A 23,798-nucleotide genomic window follows, 5' to 3' on the forward strand; every position below is an offset into this window, starting at 1 on the left:
TTTATTAAAGTATAATTTAACAAGTGCTTAACACTATACTTCATAGTATATCACATTAATTATCTTTTCACTACAACTTCAACCAGATAGTCCAGTCAATTCCATCTAAAAGGGAATGCAATCATTAATTATGTTTACAAATAAATATCTACATACAATTGTTTTTTTTGTAATGGTAAGCTTCATATCAATTTCATGGCACCTTGAAATGATCTATTCTCACTCACACCAAAATGACACATATGCCATGCAAATCACATTACATTATGAATTCAAGCATGGAGATTTGACTATTGTTCATTCTGATTTTCCTGATTTGTATAAATCACTTCTTTGGCATCTCTTGATCATCATCGCTTTAGGAGCAGCCTTGCTGGCAGTGACTAAGAAGTAGCATTTTACAGTACAATTTACATTTACCCATCGCATTATTATACATTTAGATGTGTGCTAACATTAGTAACCTAGATACCGTATGGTGATATGTTTGAAATGTTTGAAATTGCAGGTATGGAGCCAGGAAATGTAAAATAAATAAATAAATAACAGGCTCATAAATCCATCATCATGGGGCGAGGGATCATGTTACAAAAACAGTGTAGTAGTTGGATAAATATCTCTTGCATGCAAATTTGTCCATCAAATTATAATCTTCTCTTACTTGTAGAAGTGACATTAAAACCACTGATAAAAGTCATAGTAATTTGACTGGTCGGTCTTGCAGTCTGTGGATGGCAGCTTTAGGCTACACCAGTGTTCATCAGGTTGGACAGAAGGATGATTGCCACAACAGCCCATTCACATTATTGATTAATTTGAGAAGCTAGTGGAATTCCACAAAGACAAAAGGTTTTTGATAGATTTTTTCCATGGAGCAGGAAATAACCATGTCTCTTGATTATTAATCTATAATTCACTTGGCTTTAAATTTTACGTGACCAAGACACCATGGACAAAGCATTTGCATTTGCACTTGACATTCATTTCTATACCGTAAAAAAAGAGTGTTGCTGGTTAATGTCCGAAAGCTTACATGAAGGCAGTAGGTTGCACACAATGGCTCAGTACCTGAGATTTGACAAAAGGTGAGAGAGAGAGGAAAAAGAGAAAGATGGATAGAGAGCTGAGAAAGAGAGAGAAGTAAAATTGAGCCCAACCCTAGAGGAGCCTAGCCGACCCGACAGCAATTGGTTGGTGGGATAGAGAAATACTGATGAGTCAAGAAAAGAAAAACAGTGACAGGCATGATTCCGGCTTAGCTTCAGTCCAGTCAAGATCGTCAAGAGGCACTATGTTGATTGTGCGTCATCTCTGTCTGTGTTCCGTATAGTCCCGTGCGACCGGCCCTGTCAGACATACTGCTGTGGTTTCTGTGGGACGGCAGCGGCTGAAGCCAGGGTTTTGGCCTTCTCTGTGGCGGCAAACGCTGCCTCCTTGGCCTTCTCCGATGCGTCCTTCACTGTGTCCCTGAGCAGCCGCTGGGGTGCCTCTCCTGTGAGCCCAGTGTGTCCAGACAGAGAGACAGACAGAACAGAATGAGTACCACATTGTCTTGTATTGAAGAATAATACAACACATGATTTCTTAGTGTAAAAATTAGTCATTAACACATAATGGTGTGTGTGTTGGAAAGGTGACAAATCTTAGGTGACCCGAGGACCTTGTCAAAAAGTCATGCTGATGAAAAATAAGAAAAGCAAAAGAAAAGTGTTTCAAGGTCAGTATGTGAGCACGCACAACCACATCTGTATGCCGTTATAAACTGCGTGTGTGTATGTGTGTGTGTGTGTGTGGGTGAGGGGGTATTCCACCATAATGGAGATGTGAGAGAGACAGGGCCAACCAGAGATTACCCAATTCTTCTGCTTTCCGACAGAGCAGTGGATATTTGCAGAGGGCAGCTGAGAAAGCTGGTTGTAGGCAGGCAACAGTTGTGGGAAGTGGAACTTGGGCATTCATGGGAGCCAAGTTGCCATCGCAACATAAACAAAACTGTACAGCGTACACAGTTGACTGCTAAACCTATTTCTTTACTGCAATAAAAAATCCGAACGCAAATTAAAGATTTTACAGTCGTAGATTAGGTAGCGTACAAAGATGTCCTTGTATGCAGGGAGAGACACGTCAGCTCTGGTAATGCACTGATTGTCATTATCAATCTTTCAGTCTCCATGTTGAACGTTTTAGTGAAAAGTGACGTCAGCCCCTACTAAAATTTGACAGGCTGTGAGATGAGGCGCCTGCAGATTCTGCTTGGAAACGTTGAACCGAATGTTGAACTTTTTCGCCTTCCCCACAGCTTAGTGGATTTCTCATGTGTATGCTTCACTGGCTGCGCTGCCTGGTCCGGTGGTTTTGTCCCACAAACATCCACCTTGCTCTTGTTGACAGTGAGCGGCAATTAGCGAATCCACTGCTCGTCTGAAAGCAACTTTTAAAAAGAAAAAATCCACCCTTGTATACTCTCACACTGTTAGATATCTTTATCTATTCCTTTTTTGGTGTTCTCACTCCCTCAACCTGCCTTGTCTACTTCTATACTTCTACTTTAGTTAGTGATTTCCTACATTTCCCAGAATTACTTTCAACAACCCCTAGAGAAGGAGGATCTCTGTGCTCTATGAAGCACATGTAGGTGGAGAGAGCAATAGGGATAGTATACCAAGTTTCTCACGTTGAGTGTAAGTGAGGGTGTGAACAGAACAATGTCATGGTGTGCCATGCCCAGTTGTTCAAATTACACAAAAATGCTGTCAAAGAGCCGTGGCTGCATTGCAATATGGTCTACTGAAGCTATTGTCAGTGGAAAAATTGTGGTATCTCTTACACTTCTACAATGGATTTCTCCCTGTATGATTGCTGAATGTCAGTCAAATGTTGAGTCTAGAAAGAAGCCCTTGCTCTTTCAACTGCCACAAAAACCTGGCGTTTACGGCTGATGTTTTAGATCATTTATATTTTTTCTGCTATTAAACTTCATTGCAGCTGCGCTGGACACATCTACATGTGACATCACAGTGTCTACATTTGATTAAGAAAAAAAAATACCACCAAACAACAAAACTAGTCAGTCAAATGAGAAATGCAAGGTACATTGCCAATAGCTTCTATAACAGTGTTAAAGTGTTTTAGGGTGGATTTTTCCTTTAAAAAGAATACCTGACACGAAAAGAGAAAAAGACATTGAAGAAAATGATCTAAGACACTGCAGTCTTTCAGGGGCAGCAGGTCATGTCCGCCTGTCCATCTATTGTGATATCTCAGACACCACCGGTCTGATTTTGATAAAACTTGGAGGGATGATGCACTGTTTTCCAAAATTTACAGAAATTACACCGACTGGTCCAATAGGGGCGCTATAATCAATGGTCAAAAAACAGCAGCAAGATGCATCATTCCAACAAGTTAAGTCAAAATTCAATTAGTGGTGTCTGAGATATAACACGTGACAGCAAATGAATCCGCAAACACCATACTCTATGCTATAAAAGTAACATAATTTTAAATTACTACAATGACTGCATCATGTGTGGAGGACGACATGTTTACTGTTGCCTTGTTTTGGAGGGTTCTCAAACCTTGTGCTGTGCTGCAAACAGGCAAAAAAGGCAGTGGTGCAACAAATTCTACTTTTCATCATTCTTTCATACTCTCTTCCTCATCTAGCTTCAGGTCTAAATTACTTATCAAGCTAGCCGTTTTCTTCTTGATTGGCATTCTATGTGCGTCGGGTTCCTCTCTGCTCTATTCTCTCTTCTTCTCAATTTCACTCTCTGCATCTCTCTCATACAAAACATACACAGATCAAATCATATGCTCATATACAAATAGACCTTTCCTATTCACTTCCCCATGACAAGAAACATTGATTATGAGGAAGCACTGATTAATAGATGAACTGGGTGCTGAGATGAACGATATTGAGATAGTTGTCTACTAAGATAGACAGTGGTCAGGGAGGAGGCCAGTCAGTGATAATTACTACACACTACAGTAGATACTGACTGGCCCTAACCACAATGCAAAGGTTGGTTTTACTATGAATGGAGCACCATCAGTTCGAATTAAGACATCGTGGGTGAGTATGGTGATATTGGTCAGTTGCTAAAACTCAGAGTAGACAACTATTGTTACCAGGAGATTGAATCCTCCTTGTTAGACCAAACACCTTACAATCAGCTGCAACTGAAGTCTAGAAAGCTGGGACACTTATGACAATCTAGCTTCTCTGAATACTTCAGCGAGCTTATTTCATAGTTTTGCATCAGCCTTTAATCAGTGCCTTTCAAAAAGTTGATGACAAACTTTATTAAGAAGCAGCTGTGCCAATGAACTGACAAGTTGTGCACAGCAGGAGATCTGAGGAAGGGCGGTGAGCTAAAAGTTGGAATCAACGGACCTATGAGGTCATGAGTATTGTGGCCGGCTCCACAGTCGAATTATCAAGAGGGTAACGGAGAAAATGAAAAGCACAAGCTACAGTTCAACATCTAGATCAGCTGACAATTGGGGCACACAGATCAGCAGACCCAGGTGCATACCATGCACTCACAACACCGTTGGCTTAAATCCATCCCACACATTATGTTGCTCTCTCCCACTTTCCCAGTCAATCTTCACCACACTGTCCAACAAAAGTAGAGATGTTTTAAAGGAACATTCCAAAATAAATAAAACAGCCCAACAACCAAATTAATAATTATCTGCTGACATATTTTCTGCTGACCACTGTGTTCATCATCACTTATCATTGACTACAGTGCCATGCGATGGCAAAATGCAGTAACTGACACCTTTGTCAAAAGTGAGAATGATTTGCTTCTATAGCATAGTACTAGTCTTAAGTATAAATATTTAGACACCAATATCAAAGTGCCACAATAGATGTGCAGTTATTGCATTGTGCCTTTTGATTCTAATGTCTGCCCTGTTTTTCCATGACATTACTCTGTTTAGGTGCCACACTGATAACTGCACTATCTAAAAGTGAAAGTATTAATATTAGTGTATACTTAATGATCAACGTAATGTCAAATGAGCAACATTTCCACTGGAAATTGTTTGAGAAACAATTTAGCTATATTGTGGCTACTGAGATGAAAATGTAGGGATTGTGATATAAAAAACAAACACCTTGAATGTATGGCTTTATTGCCAATAACAACTGGTAACAAACTAAAAAAAATTAAAATGAGAACAGCAATTTTCCTTACTATCTGGGCTAGCAGTGAAGCTAGATATCCTGTTTGTTAGGTAGTTATTAGTCATGTATGACATTTTAGTCAAGTATGGCATGAAAACATTCACTGTAATGTCTGGAAAAAGAAAATGCTGTCTGTAAACTGCAATAACTATATTTTATTTCTTTTGAAGGTCAAAAAAGTATATGATTACAAAACAAAAATTCTACCATTAACTGCAACTAAACTATACACTACCCACTTCTAAACCAACACAGGATACTTAAGTCACTTTTCTCTGTTTCACTACTCACGTAGCTACTGCTCTCTGATTTTTCAAGGCAAATACAGCATGTATCTGCACACAGAATAAACAAAGAGGACAGTTCTAGAGAGTCACTACCTTTACTACACAGGCTAGTGTGTGAGGCTTGCATGCCATCATGTGACAACCCTGGGCAAGGCCCGGGATGGCAGATGGATGCCCCACTGCTAACATACTTACCACCACGCTTAGCCTGATGCCAAGTCCTGCAATTACATCAACAGAGGGGGAGTGGGACAGAATCACAACAATGGGAGAACGTCCTTTTAGACAACAGCATGCTGCATCAGCATGACACACAGCTTGTGCCACCACACAGACCTCACTGGTCCATGCCCACCGTCACACAAGGATAGAGCACAAAAGTGTGGTGGTACCTTTTCCCTAAAATGGTTCACCCAGATCCAAACTCCACCTATCCATGGGTAAAATATTGGGGGTTTTATGTGTTGAATTATGAATTTGTTATGTAGTTGAACCAAAAGCTGGTACTAATAATCCCCTGTGATTTCTCTGAGCTTGATAGTGGAAAGGCACAGGACGTGTGCACAACATGGGTACAATTATAATTAATTAGTTGGAAGATTAATGGTGTTTCTGTATTCGGTAATTAGGCTACTGGTGTTTTTGTGCCATTGCAGGGAATAGACCTTTTTTATGCATTTCATGTGACTTGCTCTATCATTTTTTCGGTTATAAAACTGGTTAGGCAACATTTATTGGTCCAAGCCTCAATTTAGACATCCAAGCTGCATGTCACTGCGGTTGTCATGGCTCCCTATTCCTCTGCAGTCACATGGTACTTCTAAGCCACAACAAGGACCTTTATGCTGCTTCAGATACTAGATAGTGTGGCTCTGTTTGAACTAAGTGGAACATGTGGGTGTCAATTTCTAGGCAAGGCTATCTCTGCCAGACCAAACTGATACACTCAAGCATGCTTGAATCATTATTGCCGCAGACTACACTGTGAAAGTCTTCAAGTGATGCGACAGACAGCAGTGCAATCATAAGCTGATTAGACATGGATGAGAGGGGAAACATTTTTGCCATACATGGCTCATGGAAGTGTAAACGTCGTGTGCTGATTGGCCGGGGGATGCCATTTCATAGTTCTTACTTTGATTTCACTCAACTCATCACAATCCATCATGAGGAGGGATCAAGAGGATCTCTGGCCATGTAGTGAAAGTTTGGCAAACTCTTGATTCTAAATTTAAAACACTAAAAAAATAAATGGTGGAAAATGTGACGCATAAAAATGTCCTGGGGAAAAAACGAAAGCCTACTTCCTGTAGTTTTGTCCTTTCCAGGCCCAGCAACAGTTAAAAATAAACTGTTTTGTTTCCCTTTTCTCTTGCCCTTGCACATTTCTCCCTTTACGGTTGGTGCAGTGTACATACCGTGTAAGTTCGACAGAGCGTACTCCAGCCCTTTCATGGCCTTCACCTGGTTACTCTTGAAGCGGGCCAATCCAAACTCCTGGGAAAAGACAGAGCAGGAAATGGCTTTACATGGGGAGACATCTGAAGAACAGCACTTTGCTTACAGTCTTCTCTCTCTCCCTCTCTCTAGGGCATTCAAGCAAGCCTGGCATGTTCCACGACTAATAATAATACTAGACTGACATATTTTTGGCCCCCATTTCCTTTCTTCCCTCAAATCTCCCATTTCTTTACTTTGGCATTTGCTTGCAGGCTCCCACATCTTTGCTGCCCATGCTATTGCTTGACCTACAAATCATACTAGGCTTGAAAATACTTTCAGTATGACAGCCTCTATGATAAAAACTAATGTGTCTAGGTAAATTAGGGAGGAAGAAAATATATACTTTTAAACTCTGGCAGAGATTTAAGTAGGTGTTTTTAAATCACTCTGGATTACACACACATTTGCTAGCAGATGTTTTGTTCACCCACAACTGGATTGTCTAAACTTATTTTATAGGCAAAAAAAGTGTGCTTTGCAAGCTGCCAACTACTTAAAACCTGCACTGATTAAATCATATCTGACTTAAGCAAAGAACATAAAGGCTGACCGGCTGAATTCAGATACACTTTTGAAACAAGATAGGAAGAGGGAATTGATCATAATCTCACAGCATATTACACTCAGATTAGTTTTACATGCCGATCCAAGCACAGACCATCTCATAGTGTACACAGAGGTCGAAAGTACCTGAATAGGTCTGGAGAAGCCATATACACCTGAGGATATCCATGCCTCTCGCCTCAGCTGGGTGGAGGCTGGCTGCTCCCCTGACTCTTGGAAAACACAACGCTCCTCGACAGACTGATATGGGAGGGAGACAGTGACAGGGGTGTTAATGGTTAAGTACTATGTTGTAGAATTGTTTTGTCATGATCACACACAAGTTCAGGATCTCAAGTAAAAGAATCGAATGGGCGATTCCCCTCCAGCTCCAACATAGCTAACAGCTGACTTATAGTGAATATCCATCCTGAAACCAAATACACTTTGTGTTCCTACATGATCTCGTACAAAGTAAATCAGTCTAGATTTGTGAACATGAACAGGTTTCTCCCAAAGCTCAGAACAACAGACCCACAACTCTCTTGGTGATGCCGTCATGACAAATCAAGGAATTGCTGCACTGAACAAAAAAAGAAAAAACAAAAGTGAGAAATGGAATTTGTGGGTGATTTTGAAGGGATGGACTCATTTTTGGGTTCATAACTGTGAGCATGAAATTAGTGGCCAGGGCTGTAATTGTCAAAGTTTTATACTGAAGCACTTTGAGAGAGAATTGGCTTAAATTTGCATTTGTGGTGATAATTTGAAATTCCCTTCTTTTGTCAAATGTTCACATTGCATGTAAATCATAGTTTCTTGTTATTATTATAGCATTGACATTGGCAACTATATCTCACTGTTACCACATAGTCATTCCCTAGATAAGTTGCATTAAGAAAAATGGATCTGGACCTTTGCATTCCTAAACCCAGGGTTTCCGTTATCCGGTAATTTTTTTACCGGTAAAATCTGTTGAAGTCCGACATATTTAAATCTCTCCGGTCATAATGTCCAGTGAAAATAATTCCCTCTAAGCACAATTATTGGAACATTGTGCTCCTTGTTTTACTGAGACTGAGTTACAGCAACAGGTTGAGTTCTACTTCCAGTCTATCTCCCGACCTGCTCCCAATGAACAGCTTTGAGTCTCTTTCAGTAAAGTAATAAAATATTGCACTACGTGAGTTGATTTAAGTGACATGAGACACAACTGGGTAGGATTTACTAAATTGTTTTGAATGTAGCGTAATGTATTAACCAATCAAGGGCGATGTGTGTGTGCGTCGAGTGTGCCTATGTTGTGCGTCGGGTGAAGGTAAGATGCCTTTGCAGTTTATTTTCATAACTTTTTGCTGGGCTGTGCTTTTTATATACTTACTGTGTTGTTTTTCTTGGTTGTCAGTTGCATATTTAGCAATTGGCAATGTGTGATGATGGTTAACGGGACATGCACGTTCTGCATTTGGCATTGCATAATGGTGAGAGGGACACGTAGTTTCTGGCATTTGGCATTGCGTAATGGTGAAAGCATATGGCTATTTGGCAACAAAGTACATGTCAGGAGCGAAGTAAAGTGCAGATTTTCATTGTAGATGATCCTATTTTTCTATTTTGCATGGTAACGTTGTGTGTTTGAGAGAGATAGCGTTATGCATGTGAGTCTATTGACGGGACTTATTTTATTTGGAATATAATGTATAAGCAAAGTAGCCTACTTTTCAATAAAAAATATTATAAATCACAGAAAAAACACAGATAATATTTGAACAGAATTTCTCCCATTTGTCCGGGTCATTGAAATCTTCCAGGACACGTGGACCGGCACCAATTTTTTCTAACGGAAACCCTGCCTAAACCTGTATGTACTTAGCACGAACTGCAATGTAAACCATTATCCAGCAGCTCCACCAATTCAAGAGGCCTTTCAGAATTCATCTTTTTATCACTTAAGAAAATAGGGCCTTAGAAATCTAGGCTGGACCATAATATACTCTGTATATGGTGCTTTCACGTCTGTCTCTTTCAGCTGTGACAGACCCATTAACTGGGACACCAGTGATATGATTACAGAAAACCTGCAGTCCAGTCTCTCTTCACCCTTGAAATCAGTGTTCAATATATAGTGTTCGCTGTTGAATATACAAAGCTAAACATGCGGTTTGTGAATTTCTTTTGACTAAGGATTCTTTGTGGACTCTACATTGATGCCGTCACCAGTCAAGTGAGAATAGATGGACAGTTGAGCTCTACAGCCATTCTGACTGGAAAATGAAAAACACTTTCAAAACACTGTTGATGGGAAATTGGCCGCAAAAAGGTTAATCAGAAAGTCAGGGAAATGTCACACTGAAAGCAGTAAACCACACAAATGAAAAACAATTCAGACCATATCAGTGTACATGAGTGTTTGCTTCAGCACAATCAGAGGACAGCTCACCATGAGCGTTGTGTGGTTGAGGTTCCAGGTGTAGGTGGTCAGGCTCCTGGTGACGGGGTCCACGATGGAGTCCTCGACGATGTAGACCGACCGAGACATGCCGGAGGGGAAGAACTTTTCTGCCCAGCGAGGCAGCCGATTGGTCTTGGTGAGGAGGCGTCTGGAGAGGAGCCGGTGGTCCGCAGTCACCTCCCGGTACACAACGTCCTCTGTGAGAACATGGGTGCTGATGGACAACACAAACACTCAGCCATGTCAGCATGTCTAACGTTTGGGTTTCAGTTCTGTTTGTGAATAATTATGCTTCCATTTAAAACAGCTGTCCACTTTTAAACCATCAACTAAAAGAAAATTTATATGATTGCTTTGTGCGTTCAGACACACATTTCTTGTGAACAAGCAAAACGCAACTGTGATATTTTTGAAATATTTTAGAACAATCTTCTGGCTTAGTTTTGCAGTGATTTGAATAACCTTGTTAAGTCAGCTTCCTGCTGGTGTGCTGACTAATTAGTTTTCACACTTAACAAATTTAAATGATTCAGACTGGTGACATTTTTCTTCAAGAGTTGCTAATGTGCCATTATAGGCCATCGTACCAGTTTTTGTTCTTACTAGTGTATCCTAGTTACTAGTGTATCCAGTTTGTGATGATGTTGCGGTTAAAAAAAACAGAAAAAAAAAACAAAGAGCAACTTCTAATATACTAAATGTAGTACTACTTCTCTACATTGCATTTTCTCAGTTCTCTATGTCAATAACATGGGGTAGTACCAGGTAGGACCTCCTTCTGGCAGAGATTCAACAAAGTGCTGGAAATGTTCCACTGAAAAATCTGTCTATACTAACTCAATAGTGTCACAAGATTTCTGCAGATTTTTCAGCAGCACATTCAAGCTATAAAGACCCCATTCTACATCATCCCAAAAGTTGCTCTATTGAGTTGAGATCTGGGAACTGCACAGGCCAGTGGATTAAATTTAAGTCTCTGTCAAGTTCCAGGAACCCTGAACCTGTGAATCTTGAGACTGTGGCATTTCAACAATACTCAGTCGGTACTAAGGGGCCTAAAGTGTGCCATGAAAACCTTCCTCACACCATTACACCACCAGAGTAAAGTAGGCCTAGCAGTGGTTGTCAGTCAGTGGCGGATGGACAATTACTGTCCATACAGCTGTGGTGACCTGAAAATGGGCATTTCCAAGCTAGTTTATTGGGAAACTGGTGGGAAAATGTTACAGACGTCAGGGAAATTAGTATTTGCAAATAAAAATGATAAAGTGTGATTTAACAGGTTTTAATTTCAGGCCTCAAGCAAATAAAAACTAGAAAACTTACAAGGGTAGACTAAATGAGCATCTATGATAAAATTTTGAGCATGAAAATATGACAATACCTGAATGGGTTGGGGTACCTCTGCCAGAAAGCAGAGACAACATGGTCCCACGTACTCCTGATGTCTATGTTATTAGAGAAATATTTGACCATTCTTCTCTCATGGATGTGCAGGATGCTCTGAATCCTGGGCCGTGAAGTCCCTTTCTGTGACTACACAAGACAGTGAAACCTCGGGTGCTGACTCCATCCAAAGCTTGGCACAGCCCTGCAAAGATGAGAGAGAGGTTTATCAAACTCATCTACCATCACTAAGAAGCACACTGTGTATGCACAAATAGTATTTGAGGTTATGAAGAAGGAAGCATATTTGGAACCATAGTTATTGCTCTCAGGGTGTAATATGGGTTTGCCTAACAAAAGGAAATTATTATTTGAGCTATGTGCAGAACTGTTCATGTCCCTGTTATTCTTCATAACAAACCATAGCATAATGCAGCCATGAAAATGTCCTCTCTTCCAAGAACTAGATAATCAGATATGAAATTAACTGAACGCAACAACATGAATGGTAATTATTACTGCTGATAACGTAATCTATGACACATGTCACCTTGACGTGAGTACTCTCGTGCTGGCTAACGTGCCTGCTAACGTAGTTAGCTAGATAACTAGCTCCTAGCACTAACTGTCTAGCTAACTGTACTCTCAGCGACTCTTCAACTGTTCATTTCCCTCAGCATTTATTCATTTATTTCAATGACAGCTAGCGGCAAGGTTGAGTAGCTAATTTAGCTATTGGTACAACTTACCATAACGTTACTCATCACTGTGTAGAGAAAGTTTTGACAGATAACGTTACCTAACGTTAAGGTTAGCTTGACGTTAATTCCTCGATAGCTAACTTACTGGTCTTCTGATACCAGTTTACGCTAAGGTGGACGGCTGGCATAACTTCAATCTTTAAAAGCTGAAGTGTTCAAATGATGCTGGTATAATGTTATAAAGGAAATGCAAATATCTTACCTTAAGTGCTACTGAAACATTTAAATAACCGCTGAGCGACTGTTGCGCATCCACAGTTGCCTAGGTTAGCTAATTATGCCCGTTATGTTACATGTGACAGCCGGTGTCAGAGCAGCAGCGTCTCAACCGGGCAGAGTAAAGTATAATACTTCCGGACAAAAAATTTCAAAATAAAAGCCTTTGACGAACGTGTGCTGCAACGTTTTTCAGTAATAGTAGGCTATAATACCAAGTGCTGAATTGAAAATAAAGAATGCATGGACTAAATTTAAGCAGGAATCTGTACTAAATAAAAAAACAGTTGTTTTTAAATATATATATATATATATATATATATATATATATATATATATTTATAGGGCTGCGAAATTTACTCAAAGTCAAAATTACAAAACAGACAACTTGGAGGAATGCCTACTGAATTGAAAAAAATTAACTTAAAGCCCATAGCAGTGGCACAATTATTCCTAAAGACTACAGACCTATAGCATGGGTCAAGTCAGAATATTAATGTACAACTGAATAATACAGCTGAATCATGCACTGGAAAACTGCACTCTTATTCAATTGGCTTTCATTTATGAAACCCGAGCTCAAGAAAAACGTTTAAAATATGTCGTTTCATTTTGTAAGCAAACGTAATTTTCTTAAATATTAGTTATTAAAATGTAAAGTCGTTTGAAATAACAGATCAAATCCAGGTTCCATTCTCTGGGAACCCTCTAGTTTATTTTGCCATCTAGTGGATCAAGCTTGGCATAAACTGTAAAGCTCTAATCTGTGCTAGTCAACACAAGCACCAAAAAAACACATTACATTGTGCTTAAAATTCAATGTATGCAACTTGTTATTATGTTGTTATTATCAGTGGTACATTGTGATTAACAAGCTGCTATAAAGCAACACTGCTTCTGTCTAAACTGAACTGACAGTTTCCAGATCCAGTAAATTATTGAACAGAATGAATTAAACTGTATGACATAATTAGTCTGCGGTCTATGTGTATGAAAATGAGGTCTCTTGGAGTGATGTGGCATTAATATGGGCCATGATACAGGGGAAAACTGTCCTGTTAATGACCCTGAATCTGAACTGTGTGAGCCCCATTGTCCCCTTGTCTCCCATAAACAGAGTAGTTGGGAGAGAATGAAGGCAGCTTCTCCTGGCAGACAGTGGGTCCAGTGCCGATGAGGGGAATCCCACCAGCAGTCTTGTTGTTCATGCCCAATACAGTGAACATAACAGGCCAGGGCTGCAGATGGCAGTAACTATCCTTGCGTGTGTTCAAATCATCCACTTCCGTGGTTTAACATGCAGCTTTTCCTATACTTTGCAAACTGTGAGACAGTGCTGTCCACAGTTAAGTATTTAATATTAATTGCATTTCCCCAGTGTCTGCAATTTGATCATTTACAATACAACTTGGCTGGCAAAACATTTTAAAAGGTGGAACAAAAAGAAAGAAAAGAAAACAAGATCCTGTGTTGTTTCTCGTTTGATGAAATGACTGTAATTAAGTGGCTGCCTAATGCCATAGAGAGGTTAACAGTCATCATTTGAGCATTAAATGAGACAGTTTCTTCTTTCATTGTGGCTGACCACACTGGCGTCACCATATACTGTTACAAAGGACTGCTCTCTCTCTCTCTCTGGAAGCCATCCACTTGAAAGGATACACTGAGCACATCCAAGCCCTCTCTGGAAAATGGGTTTGGGTATCAAATTAACACAGTTTGGATAACGAGTCATGGTATGTGCATGAGAGTTTTTTTCTTCACTACTAAACATTCATTATGGCCATTATGGGCATACAGTGAGCATTTCAGAAGTCAAAGAGCTTCACTTTGTAGACCATGCCAAAAGCCGCTTCACACCACATTTAGACCACCACATTCTATTTGATAGAAAAATGAATTACTGATCCATCACAGTGCATTTGGTAGCTGGTATGTGTTGGAGTCTTCACAGATCTAAAGTTAGGATGTGAGATCTGACTTTCAAAGAATGGAATAAAAATTATTCAGCAAACTTCTGTCTGTAGCCCGGCCAAGAGACACCATAAGCCTGCACAAATCCTCTGACAAATAAAAGGGAGTGTCTCTCTGGTCTCGTCTCAGCTCACAGATGCTACCAATGAACCTAAATCAATCCTTTGAAGTATGGGTGGTGCCAGCGCTGTCTAAGGAAGAAGCTGCACTATGTTATGGGAGCGCTGTCTCACAGAAATCCTTGAGTGACCCAAGGTGTGGAGGTAGCCAGGAGCTTAGAGAAGGATGCTTGTGAGTGGAGGGTCACTAGTTTGAATTCATGGCAACTCAATTAATAAAAATCTCCCATGTGTAATTTGTTTTAGTCTACAAGTGTGGACAAGATCAACAAGCAATTGTAAAAAAAAAAAAAAAAAAAAAGACAGAAGATTTTAACTTTCCATGTACTTTTTTTTCCAATGCTGTATAGAGAAGCAGCTTTTACCTCCTTAGGCTACTTAATTTTCCCTGTATAGACTGAAATTCCATAAATTGTTTTTTTTAACTTTTTTTTAACTTAACTGCTATCTGGGCCTAGTGTTATGTAGAAACTGAAATTGTAATGCCTGGATTTGTGTGTATGTGTGTGTGTGTGTGTGAGAGAGAGAGAGAGAGAGAGAGAGGGAGAGAGAGAGACAGACAGACAGAGAGAGAGAGAGAGAGAGAGAGAGAGAGAGAGAGAGAGAGAGAGAGAGAGAGAGAGAGAGAGAGAGAGAGAGATTTATTGGTCATGTAGTGTAGAGCCGCTCCAGTCCAGTAGATGTCGCCCTAAGATTCTCACTGTAGTCAATCTGTCTCGCGTTTCCTGTGAAATCTTCTTCGTGGGTGAGGAAAGTGCCCTCCATGGTGTCATTGTAGTGTGTTGAGGTTGAATATCCAGAAAGAAATAATGTCTGGGTACACGCCAGACGAGAAGCTCCGTGTGGAGCAGATCACGAAGCTCCGGAGGCAGTGGCTGAAGGACCAGGAGCTCAGCCCGAGGGAGCCGGTGGGCCAGGCCAAAGCTCCCGGCCCCGTCGGCAGGTTCTGGGCTAGCTTTCTGGAGCCCAAGAGTCTCTGGAGGCTTTATGTGAGTCGACTATACTGGCCATCTAGGTGGCAAAATAACTTCGATGACAGGGCGCCTGCAGGTCATTAGACACCTGCGAAATATCACTGAAGTAGAAACAAAGCGACCGGTTTTGATCTTCGCTGACAGCTTCGTCGAAACTAGTGACTTTAGTTTTCCGAGTTGTTCGCTCGCTTGCAACGCTGTGTGTTGTGATACAGCTGCTGTTTTTATGCTTATTTTGCGGGTGAATTTGGTCTCAAATGTGATTTAAATTGGCATTTAAGGGTCATAAAAAGTAAGATTCATAAAAAGTCTTAAATGTAAGTAACGCAGAAACCCGTAAACAACCGAAACTACACAAATTGCTCAATTTACCGCGGTTAGTTCCGTGTGTAATTCACAACTGTACATATCTTTCTGCTCCTGTCGCCTGTGTTGATGTTGAGGTTCTGCACAGTGTGATAATAAATTTACACTTTTATGAGCCTAATGTATTCAGCATTTGACTCTACATTTGATTCCACATTTTAACTGCCATAATGAGAATTATAACTTACACGTTGTGGTTTTACAAGGTATGCCGAACGGCCTTTTATTCATGTATCACTTCAACTAACTGGAGATCTTCTTGACATCTTGAATCTCTCGAATATTGCGTATCGAATCGTATCGTGGGATAAGCATATTATCGTCCAAGACTTGTTTGGGTCTATTCCTCATTCCAGCATGCATTCAGTCTATATATTACCTGTGTACAGCAGCTGGGATATTGTTAATCTTGATGCACTTCTCTTTATTAATATTTATCTGCCTATAATGTTTATCTCCTTACAGACCTACAAAGCATACACAGGTGGAGTGTTCACGTTAACACGGCTGCTGATACCTGCCTGGGTCATTCACTACTACGTGAAATACCATGTCTCTGTAAGTTAACAGAAATGTTTTACACTATATGATGAATAATGATCATTATGAAATTGTAACTGTGTAATAGTTACTAGAATTTGATATCTGCAATATTGTACTATGAAATGGGTCAATATTGTAAGCAAGTAGAGAGTAAGATAACTAGTAAGCAAAATAGACCCCAGTATCACTTGGATCTGGGTATGTTACATAACTGGTAAATAAACACCATTTTTACCACAAGATGTAGATTGTATGCTTTGATGAGCACGGCACAGTGGTTATGCACATGGGTTTGTTAGACCTCCAGTTTTCAGCATCTGAATGGCCTCTGATTGGCTGATTTTCTCTTATTATTGCTGTTTTAAGTTGTCCATGCTCTGTGCGTGTAGTCACTTGTACTTGTTTACTAAGTTATTGAATAATTATTTGAATTGAATAAAAGAACGGTGAAACAGATTTCAACATTCAACAGTGTTTAGGTATTCAGAGTGTTGCATTCACCATCCATTTCTCATTCATCCATTTCTCACTTTCAGTTCATGAACAGAACGTTTAGTGATGTCACCATGAAAAGAAAGATAGGCCTAAGTACTAACAATATTGTTGTTGTCCCCCCCCCCACAGCAAAGGCCATATGGCATTGTGGAATTGAAACCCAAGCTGTTCCCGGTAAGGATACCTCATTTATTCATTTTTGCATTGTTCTTTTGATTTCCTTATATGCTATGTACAACTGCAAATACACAACTAACACATTGCTTTACTAGCCTACCCCTTAAACTGTACTTCCTGGCTAGTCCACTGACATTGCCTGCCAAACATGGATGGCAAATGAAGTCAGTAGGCTGTAGTACACAGACACGGCTGCTTATAGAGGAGGGCAGAGTAATCAGAGGAAACAAGTATCTGTTATGGATGTTGCTGTTTCACGAGTACTGCTCTCATTCGATCAACAAGATAAATCTTTTCTGAGAACTATGGCGGATAGAGCAGCCTGTTGCAGTCATGTTTTTGCACAAATGTTGATCAGTTAAATTTCCTGTAAGAAGTCTTGACTGACTGTTTGTGCCACCACAACCGGCTACTGTTTTACTGTATAACACCCCTGAGATGCTCTCAAAATGATGTCTTGGTGGAGGAAAAGAGTTTAACTATTGATTTACTCCTTGTTTTTGTGCTCAGGGTGACACTATTCTGGAGACAGGCGAAGTTGTTCCAGATCTCCCCGAGAGCCATGGTCACCACTGAAGACAAAGTTGAAAGATTTCTACAATTCCCTTAAATCCCTGTTGTAAAAACTATGTGTATATGTCATTAAAATATTACAAATAGGTGTATGTGAGCGGAGTCCTATTTTACATATATATATATATATATATATATAAATGAAAATTAAGACGCATTCAACAGAGATGATAAAGTAATGAATGACAGATTGTGTTATCCCTGTGAAAAACATTTCCTTTAGATTTTCATTTCACTGCTAGACTCATCAGTTTAAAGAGAAACTCAATCCAAAATCTACCTGAGATTTATACTTTTTGTAAACTGAACCACACATTCTGATGAAGAGTCCACTGTACAAATCCCATTGAGATGTGCTGAGCAAACATTGTTTACGATAAATGCTCATTAATTCTGGGGGAAAAAAACCCTATTGAAAACCCTTTATTACCACTTTATTAGGTGCTTGCAAACACGTCAATAAGAGCTGGCCTCTACGCTCTGTGCGGTGCTTAGGGGAGTTGAGCCAGTACATTCACTTATCATCTTTTCATAGTAAAAGAAAATAAGTCAAAGGGGGTTATTTTTCATTCCATTGAACTGTGAAACTCAACATGTTGATATTTTACACACAGGTACCCATACAAACCAGGGTGAGTGTTGTACATGGAAGTATTATATATAGTATATTATATAGTAGGCCTACTTAATGCATGTACGATAATTTAATTATATAGCTTTAATGATGTTTGGGTTTGGGACGCACTGCTTCCTGATAAAGCGGAGGAAAAACATTTACAGGCTACAGATGCTGCTACACCTGCACCCAGTTTACTCAAGTACTGTACTTAAGTACAATTTAGAGGTTCTTGTACTTTACTTGAGTATTTCCATTTAATGCTACTTTATACTTCTACTCCACTACATTTCAGAGGGAAATATTGTACTTTTTACTCCACTACATTTATTTGACAGCTTTAGTTACTTTGCAGATTTAGATTATTAATACAAATTATAAATCAACTAATAAATTATGATATATTTTTATAGGTTAAGCTACCCAGCAGTATATAAAGTAATTAAAATTAGCTCCACCTTTACCAGCTGCCACATTAAAGTGATGAACACATTAATGCATCAATAATTATAGTCCAATAACATGATATATATGATTCTGAAATGGGCCATTCTGCATAATGACTACTTTTACTTTTGCTACTTTAAGTATATTTTGATGCTAATACTTTTGTACTTTGACTTAAGTAAGCTTTTGAATGCAGGACTTTTACTTGTAACAAGGTATTTTTACACTGTGGTATTGCTACTTTTACTTAAGTCAAAGATTTGAATACTTCTTCCACCACTGCCTGCACCAAGAATGGTCACTCGAGGACTCTTATTTTGAAAAATATTAACCGGAAGTGTTTTTGATTTTACACGGGTTAAATAATAACAATACATCTCGATAGGGTATGACACAAGTGCGGCGAATCTCAAAAACTGTCGCTCAAAGGACGACAATCATGTAGAAATGAATAAGATGATACGAGACAGAAAGGATTCATCAGTTGCCAACCGCAGAAGAGTTTGAGGATCTAAGAGGTAATACAACTTTTCTTCTAACCCCCCCTAACCCACTGCACTCCAGTTCATCTGGTGGTAAACTAGAGGCCGTCGCTTGACTGTCTTTTTGGATAATAATGTATCTACTTCAGATAAAATAGCTTATGTTTGTGGGCGCTCAAGACTGTGAAAGTGGAGTGTCAACACACGATGTTTTTGTATTGGCTATTCTCTGGTCAGTTCGTTGGGAGAACACAACGAACACAGACGACCTGCACTAGCTAACGTAGCTAGCTAAGCTAACCGAAAACACCAACGTGATCGAGGACGGAAAGGGACACATTTAATAGTTCAAAGCGGTAGTTAACTCTGATGATGTGCCGTTTTCGACGCTGACAAGTGTATCTAGTTTAGGTGAGTGAATTTCCGGGGTAAATGGCCAGTGTTAACGTTGTATTCCCTGACCAACTAGCTAGCCCACTATTGGGTAATTTGGCTAACGTTAACATTCAGTATGAGGTTGACCAAGCCATCTACAAAACCTTGAACGTACCCCAGTTTAGAAATGACATGGTTTCATTCAGTGACTTAACTTTCCTTAACTATGAAACTATGGCCCATTAGGTTTATCAATCATTTTCTGGAAAACATACATAGCTTTAACATGAATGAACAAATTGCACTACACATATTGCAGAGTCAGTTATAACGTCGCTACGTCAGTAGTATTTAATTATTAGTTTTGCGTCACATAACGTTACATCTTTAGGGGACGATGAATGATTAACCACCAAAATTGGCAAAATTGGGACCTGTACTACACTTACCTACTTACAGTATATGTTGAAAGCCTCACCTTAAATCTTACTACCGAAGCAATAGTAGACAAGTGTGGAATTATTTAATTCTGTATCTTGTTTCATTATATGCCCCGGTTCTGAATTTTCAAGTAGTAATTTTTAATTAGTAATTACATGTCAGTTATAAATACTAAGAATGAAGATGGTGACCAACATGAAATATCACATGACATTTTGCCATCCAGTTTGTGTTCCATCCTTCCAGCTATTGTGTCAGGCTATTGTAAAAATGACAAGTGTGGGACAGTTTTCTAATGAGATTAGCAGAGAGAGAATGCATCTGTCAACAGCATCAGGTTCTAATCTTCAGATGTATTATGATCTATGGTTGAATTTGGTGCATAACAATCATTTGAAATTGTCTCTTTTCAAATGAACAGTAAGTAGACACTATCATTATTATTATTAATATTTTCTTTTACAAGAATTTTAGGATTCATTTAAGATTAGGATATTTTCAAAACTACATGCATATATTACTCTGGTACTAAGTTAAACTTCAGTAGCCTACATCAGTAGAGCTTTACAGATTATTCCATAATTGACTCACCATTCTTATTTGATCAGTAAATTGATGAATTAAGCAGAGTTTTCAAAATTAATGTTATACCCTTTTTTTTTCTATTTAAGATCATGTCAGCAACTAAGATTGCACTGCGGCAGAGTCAGAAGAGTGCCAGAAGGAAAACCTCTGAAGCAATGTCTGCAGAGGTGTCTCCAGACTCCAAGTGCCCCATCTGTTTGGATGTATTCAACAACATGTCTTACTTGGACCTCTGCCTGCACAAGTTCTGTTTCCGTTGCATCCACGAGTGGTCCAAGAACAAAGCAGAGTGTCCTCTATGCAAGCAGCCATTTAACTCAATCTACCACAGTATAAAATCAGAGCAAGACTTTAAGAAGTATGACCTGCGGCCGTTAGAAAATGGCTCCTTTGGGAGTTTTGGGGGAGCTCGGTTCCGGTACCGCACCACTCTTACCGGGGTGCGCAGGCAGACTCAGCGAAGGACGTCTCCACCTCCAGACAATGGAGTACTGTTTGAAGGCTCAGCGAACCCTCCCGAACAGCGGCAGGACTGTGCCCTCAGGCGCATGATGATGAGGTTGGCAGCCAGGAGGAGAGCTGCTAGTGAAGGCAGGGTGGTGCACAATGTCAGAGAGCAAGAAATGGTAAAGTTCAGGAGGGAACTGTACCGGCGAGGGGTGAGGGTTCGGAGTGTGCGGGATGGGGGCCGCTCCAGAGACACCACAGCTGAGTTCTACCAAAGGAATCCTGCCTGCCTACACAGACTGGTGCCCTGGCTAAAAAGAGAGCTCATGGTGCTATACGGGGCCCATGGCTCTTTGGTCAACATCGTACAGCACATCATCATGTCACGCATCACCCGTTACGACATGGAGGACGGAGCAATTCAGGAAGAGCTCAGGCCTTTCCTCCAGGGGCGCACAGAGCACTTCCTGCATGAGTTCATCAACTTTGCAAAGTCCCCTTTCAACATGGAGGCCTATGACCAGCATGCTGTCTATGACTGCCCTGCCCCTTCCTCCAATGAAGACAGCAGCTCCAACTCATCTGTAATAGCTATCTCTGAGGATGAGCATTCTGTGGAGTTGGACCCCCCAGGAGACTCCATGTCTACTCTGAGCCAGTCTGTGTGGGACGATGAGACGCCTGGGCCATCGTATTCTGTAACAGCAGAGCAGAGCATGGCTCAACGGCTATTGGTACCAGACTCAGACTCAGACAGCAGTGTGGAGGAGGAAACGCAGGAGTATGGGGCTTCTTCACAGCACAGGAGTCCTCACAACCAAACAGACCCACCTCAGGGTAAAGTTAAAAAGGATGAGTGTTTGTCTTCTGACAATGAAGACTGTGTGATTGTAGGCTTTGTCAAGCCAACATCAGAGAGGACTCCAGAGCTGGTTCAGCTCTCCTCCAACTCTGACGAGTCTGGTCATGAAGAGACTAAAGAAGTGCCTCACCTCCCTCAACACATCCGCTTCACCAGTCTCAGTCCTCCAGCTTCCCAGAGTAGGGGTCCTGGCGGTTCTGGACGGTCAGCGAGTATAGAAAGAGAGGATTATGAGTTGGGTTCAAAAGAAAGATGTACTCCATCAATCGCTACCAAACACGAGCCATCCAGTAAACCAGAGAGAAAAAACAGAGACCACCGTGACAGGGATAGTAGAAGATTTCATAGTGACGATAGATCTAGGGAGAGGCAGAGGTCAAAGAACAGAGACAGAAGGAGGAGGAGGTCAAGAAGTGGAGACCGCAGGCACTCCAGTAGGAGCCCAGTGATCTCTCTCAACAGTGGCAGCACTCTCTCCAGAGGTACGAGGCATTCTTGCTCCAGTAACAAAGACCGCTCCTTCTCAAAATGGGGCAGTAACGATAAAAAGAGGGACAGTGATTTCAGCCATAACGCACTGTCACACAGCTATCACTCGCAATCATATAGTCGTTACAGCCAAGAGAGAGATAACAGTGGGATGCATTACACAGAGAGGCGTTCGTACTATTTCAGTTGTCGCAGGAACTCGGATCGGCGCTCCTATTCTCGTTCCAGGAGCCGCAGTAGAGAATCTCACCGACGAAACAGGAGGCATTCCCGATCAAGGACTTACTCCAGCAGTTGCTCTCCTTTGACAAGAAGGAGGTCTCACCATGACAAGCCTGGTGGGAAGAGAAAATACAAAACAAGACACTTGGAGGAACCTGCCAAAAACCCACTTTCCAAATCATACCCTGAACCTGATTCCTCCACGTCACTAACGAAAGACAAGAAAAAGAGAAAAGAGAAACATCATAAAAAATCCAAGGAGAAGTTGAGAAAGAGGAGCAGAAGCCTCAGTGTGGAGATTATCTATGAGGGAAGCTCTTCTGAACGAAGCAAGCGACACCATAAGAAAAAGAAGAAACACAAGAAGAAAAGCAAAAGACACAAGAGTAAGGAACGCACAGAGAAGCACTCACCGACTGTCATTACCATTGATAGTGACAGTGATTATGTAGCTAATGACAGTGCCATACAGGCCAGCAGCACTAACAAAGACAACCCTATCAACAATACCACAAATGACCCAGCAGACTCCGCCCTTCTGAAGTCTCTGATACAACAGTTGGGAAAGCAGATTCCCACTGTGGGTGTGGGCACGGGCACAGATGAGTCAAAGCTGGGCTCACCACCGGCTGCTAATGCCTCAGGCAATATTGTAGAACAAAATAATGTTCCAGATGTTGAAGATAACCAGCACCCTGACTCTTGTTAACTTTCATGCATGGTGCTGTTTTGCTAGCAAAGTGCCACTCCGTTGAACAAGGCAGGGTGAGATAATGTGGAGAGTCACTCCTCTGTTTTTTAAGCATCAACAGTAGTTCTGGAGAAATGTATTCTCTCAAAAGGATTTATTTTATTTCTAAGTCGCTCTCTCAGGGATAACATTGAGTACAATGATTTTTGCTGTCATAAGCATCAGCTGTATTCTTGAGACCAAACAGTTTCTACCTGCTGCTCATGGAATCTGTTGATCAATAATTGTTCTTATTATCAGCTGATGGTGTTTGGAATTTGGAAAGGGCCTTTTTGTAATGAGTTTTATTTAACTAATAAATTGTTAACAGCATCTGTGTGTAGTCTGCTGTTTAATTGCTTTTCTGTTGATGTCATACAAGACAGAACTAGGTAAGTCTTAGTATTATGTTCATATTAATGGTAGTTAACCTATATGTACATTTGACAACCATTTTAATGAGTTCAACTAGAGTGAGACTAAATTTTGCTACATTATATACTGTATCTATATATTTATATATATATATA

General features: G+C 40.4%; 3 protein-coding genes across 6 annotated transcripts; 2 read left to right on the plus strand and 1 right to left on the minus strand.

The window, feature by feature from the left end:
- Window positions 1–29: 29 nt before the first annotated feature.
- On the minus strand, window positions 30–12,424 carry LOC139651353 (PRELI domain-containing protein 1, mitochondrial-like). The gene is made up of 6 exons (XM_071528241.1): window positions 12,338–12,424; window positions 11,373–11,579; window positions 9,977–10,202; window positions 7,684–7,797; window positions 6,909–6,987; window positions 30–1,492 (listed from the first exon to the last, which is right to left on the minus strand). Exons 2-6 carry the CDS (start codon window positions 11,462–11,464, stop codon window positions 1,350–1,352), a joined length of 654 nt encoding a protein of 217 aa, XP_071384342.1. The 5' UTR covers window positions 11,465–11,579; window positions 12,338–12,424; the 3' UTR covers window positions 30–1,349.
- Window positions 12,425–15,181: 2,757 nt separating this feature from the next.
- On the plus strand, window positions 15,182–17,654 carry ndufb6 (NADH:ubiquinone oxidoreductase subunit B). 3 transcript variants are annotated; one of them, XM_071528248.1, is made up of 4 exons: window positions 15,182–15,433; window positions 16,250–16,342; window positions 16,952–16,996; window positions 17,510–17,654. In XM_071528248.1, exons 1-4 carry the CDS (start codon window positions 15,254–15,256, stop codon window positions 17,573–17,575), a joined length of 384 nt encoding a protein of 127 aa, XP_071384349.1. In that variant the 5' UTR covers window positions 15,182–15,253; the 3' UTR covers window positions 17,576–17,654. The 3 variants fall into 3 exon arrangements, with proteins under 3 accessions (XP_071384349.1, XP_071384351.1, XP_071384352.1); XM_071528250.1 differs by lacking the exon at window positions 16,952–16,996; XM_071528251.1 differs by lacking the exon at window positions 16,250–16,342.
- A 1,350-nt stretch (window positions 17,655–19,004) lies between these two features.
- On the plus strand, window positions 19,005–23,688 carry toporsa (topoisomerase I binding, arginine/serine-rich a). Of its 2 annotated transcripts, none has more exons than XM_071528244.1 (2): window positions 19,005–19,153; window positions 20,605–23,688. In XM_071528244.1, exon 2 carries the CDS (start codon window positions 20,608–20,610, stop codon window positions 23,245–23,247), a length of 2,640 nt encoding a protein of 879 aa, XP_071384345.1. In that variant the 5' UTR covers window positions 19,005–19,153; window positions 20,605–20,607; the 3' UTR covers window positions 23,248–23,688. The 2 variants fall into 2 exon arrangements, with proteins under 2 accessions (XP_071384345.1, XP_071384346.1); XM_071528245.1 differs by lacking the exon at window positions 19,005–19,153 and adding an exon at window positions 19,428–19,528.
- The last annotated feature ends 110 nt before the right edge of the window (window positions 23,689–23,798 follow it).

Source organism: Centroberyx affinis, unplaced genomic scaffold (genome assembly GCF_046629955.1).
Source record: "Centroberyx affinis isolate AG114_WGS23_722 - 3 ecotype Tasmania unplaced genomic scaffold, CSIRO-AGI_Caff_v1 ptg001641l_1, whole genome shotgun sequence".
Taxonomy (NCBI): domain Eukaryota; kingdom Metazoa; phylum Chordata; class Actinopteri; order Beryciformes; family Berycidae; genus Centroberyx; species Centroberyx affinis.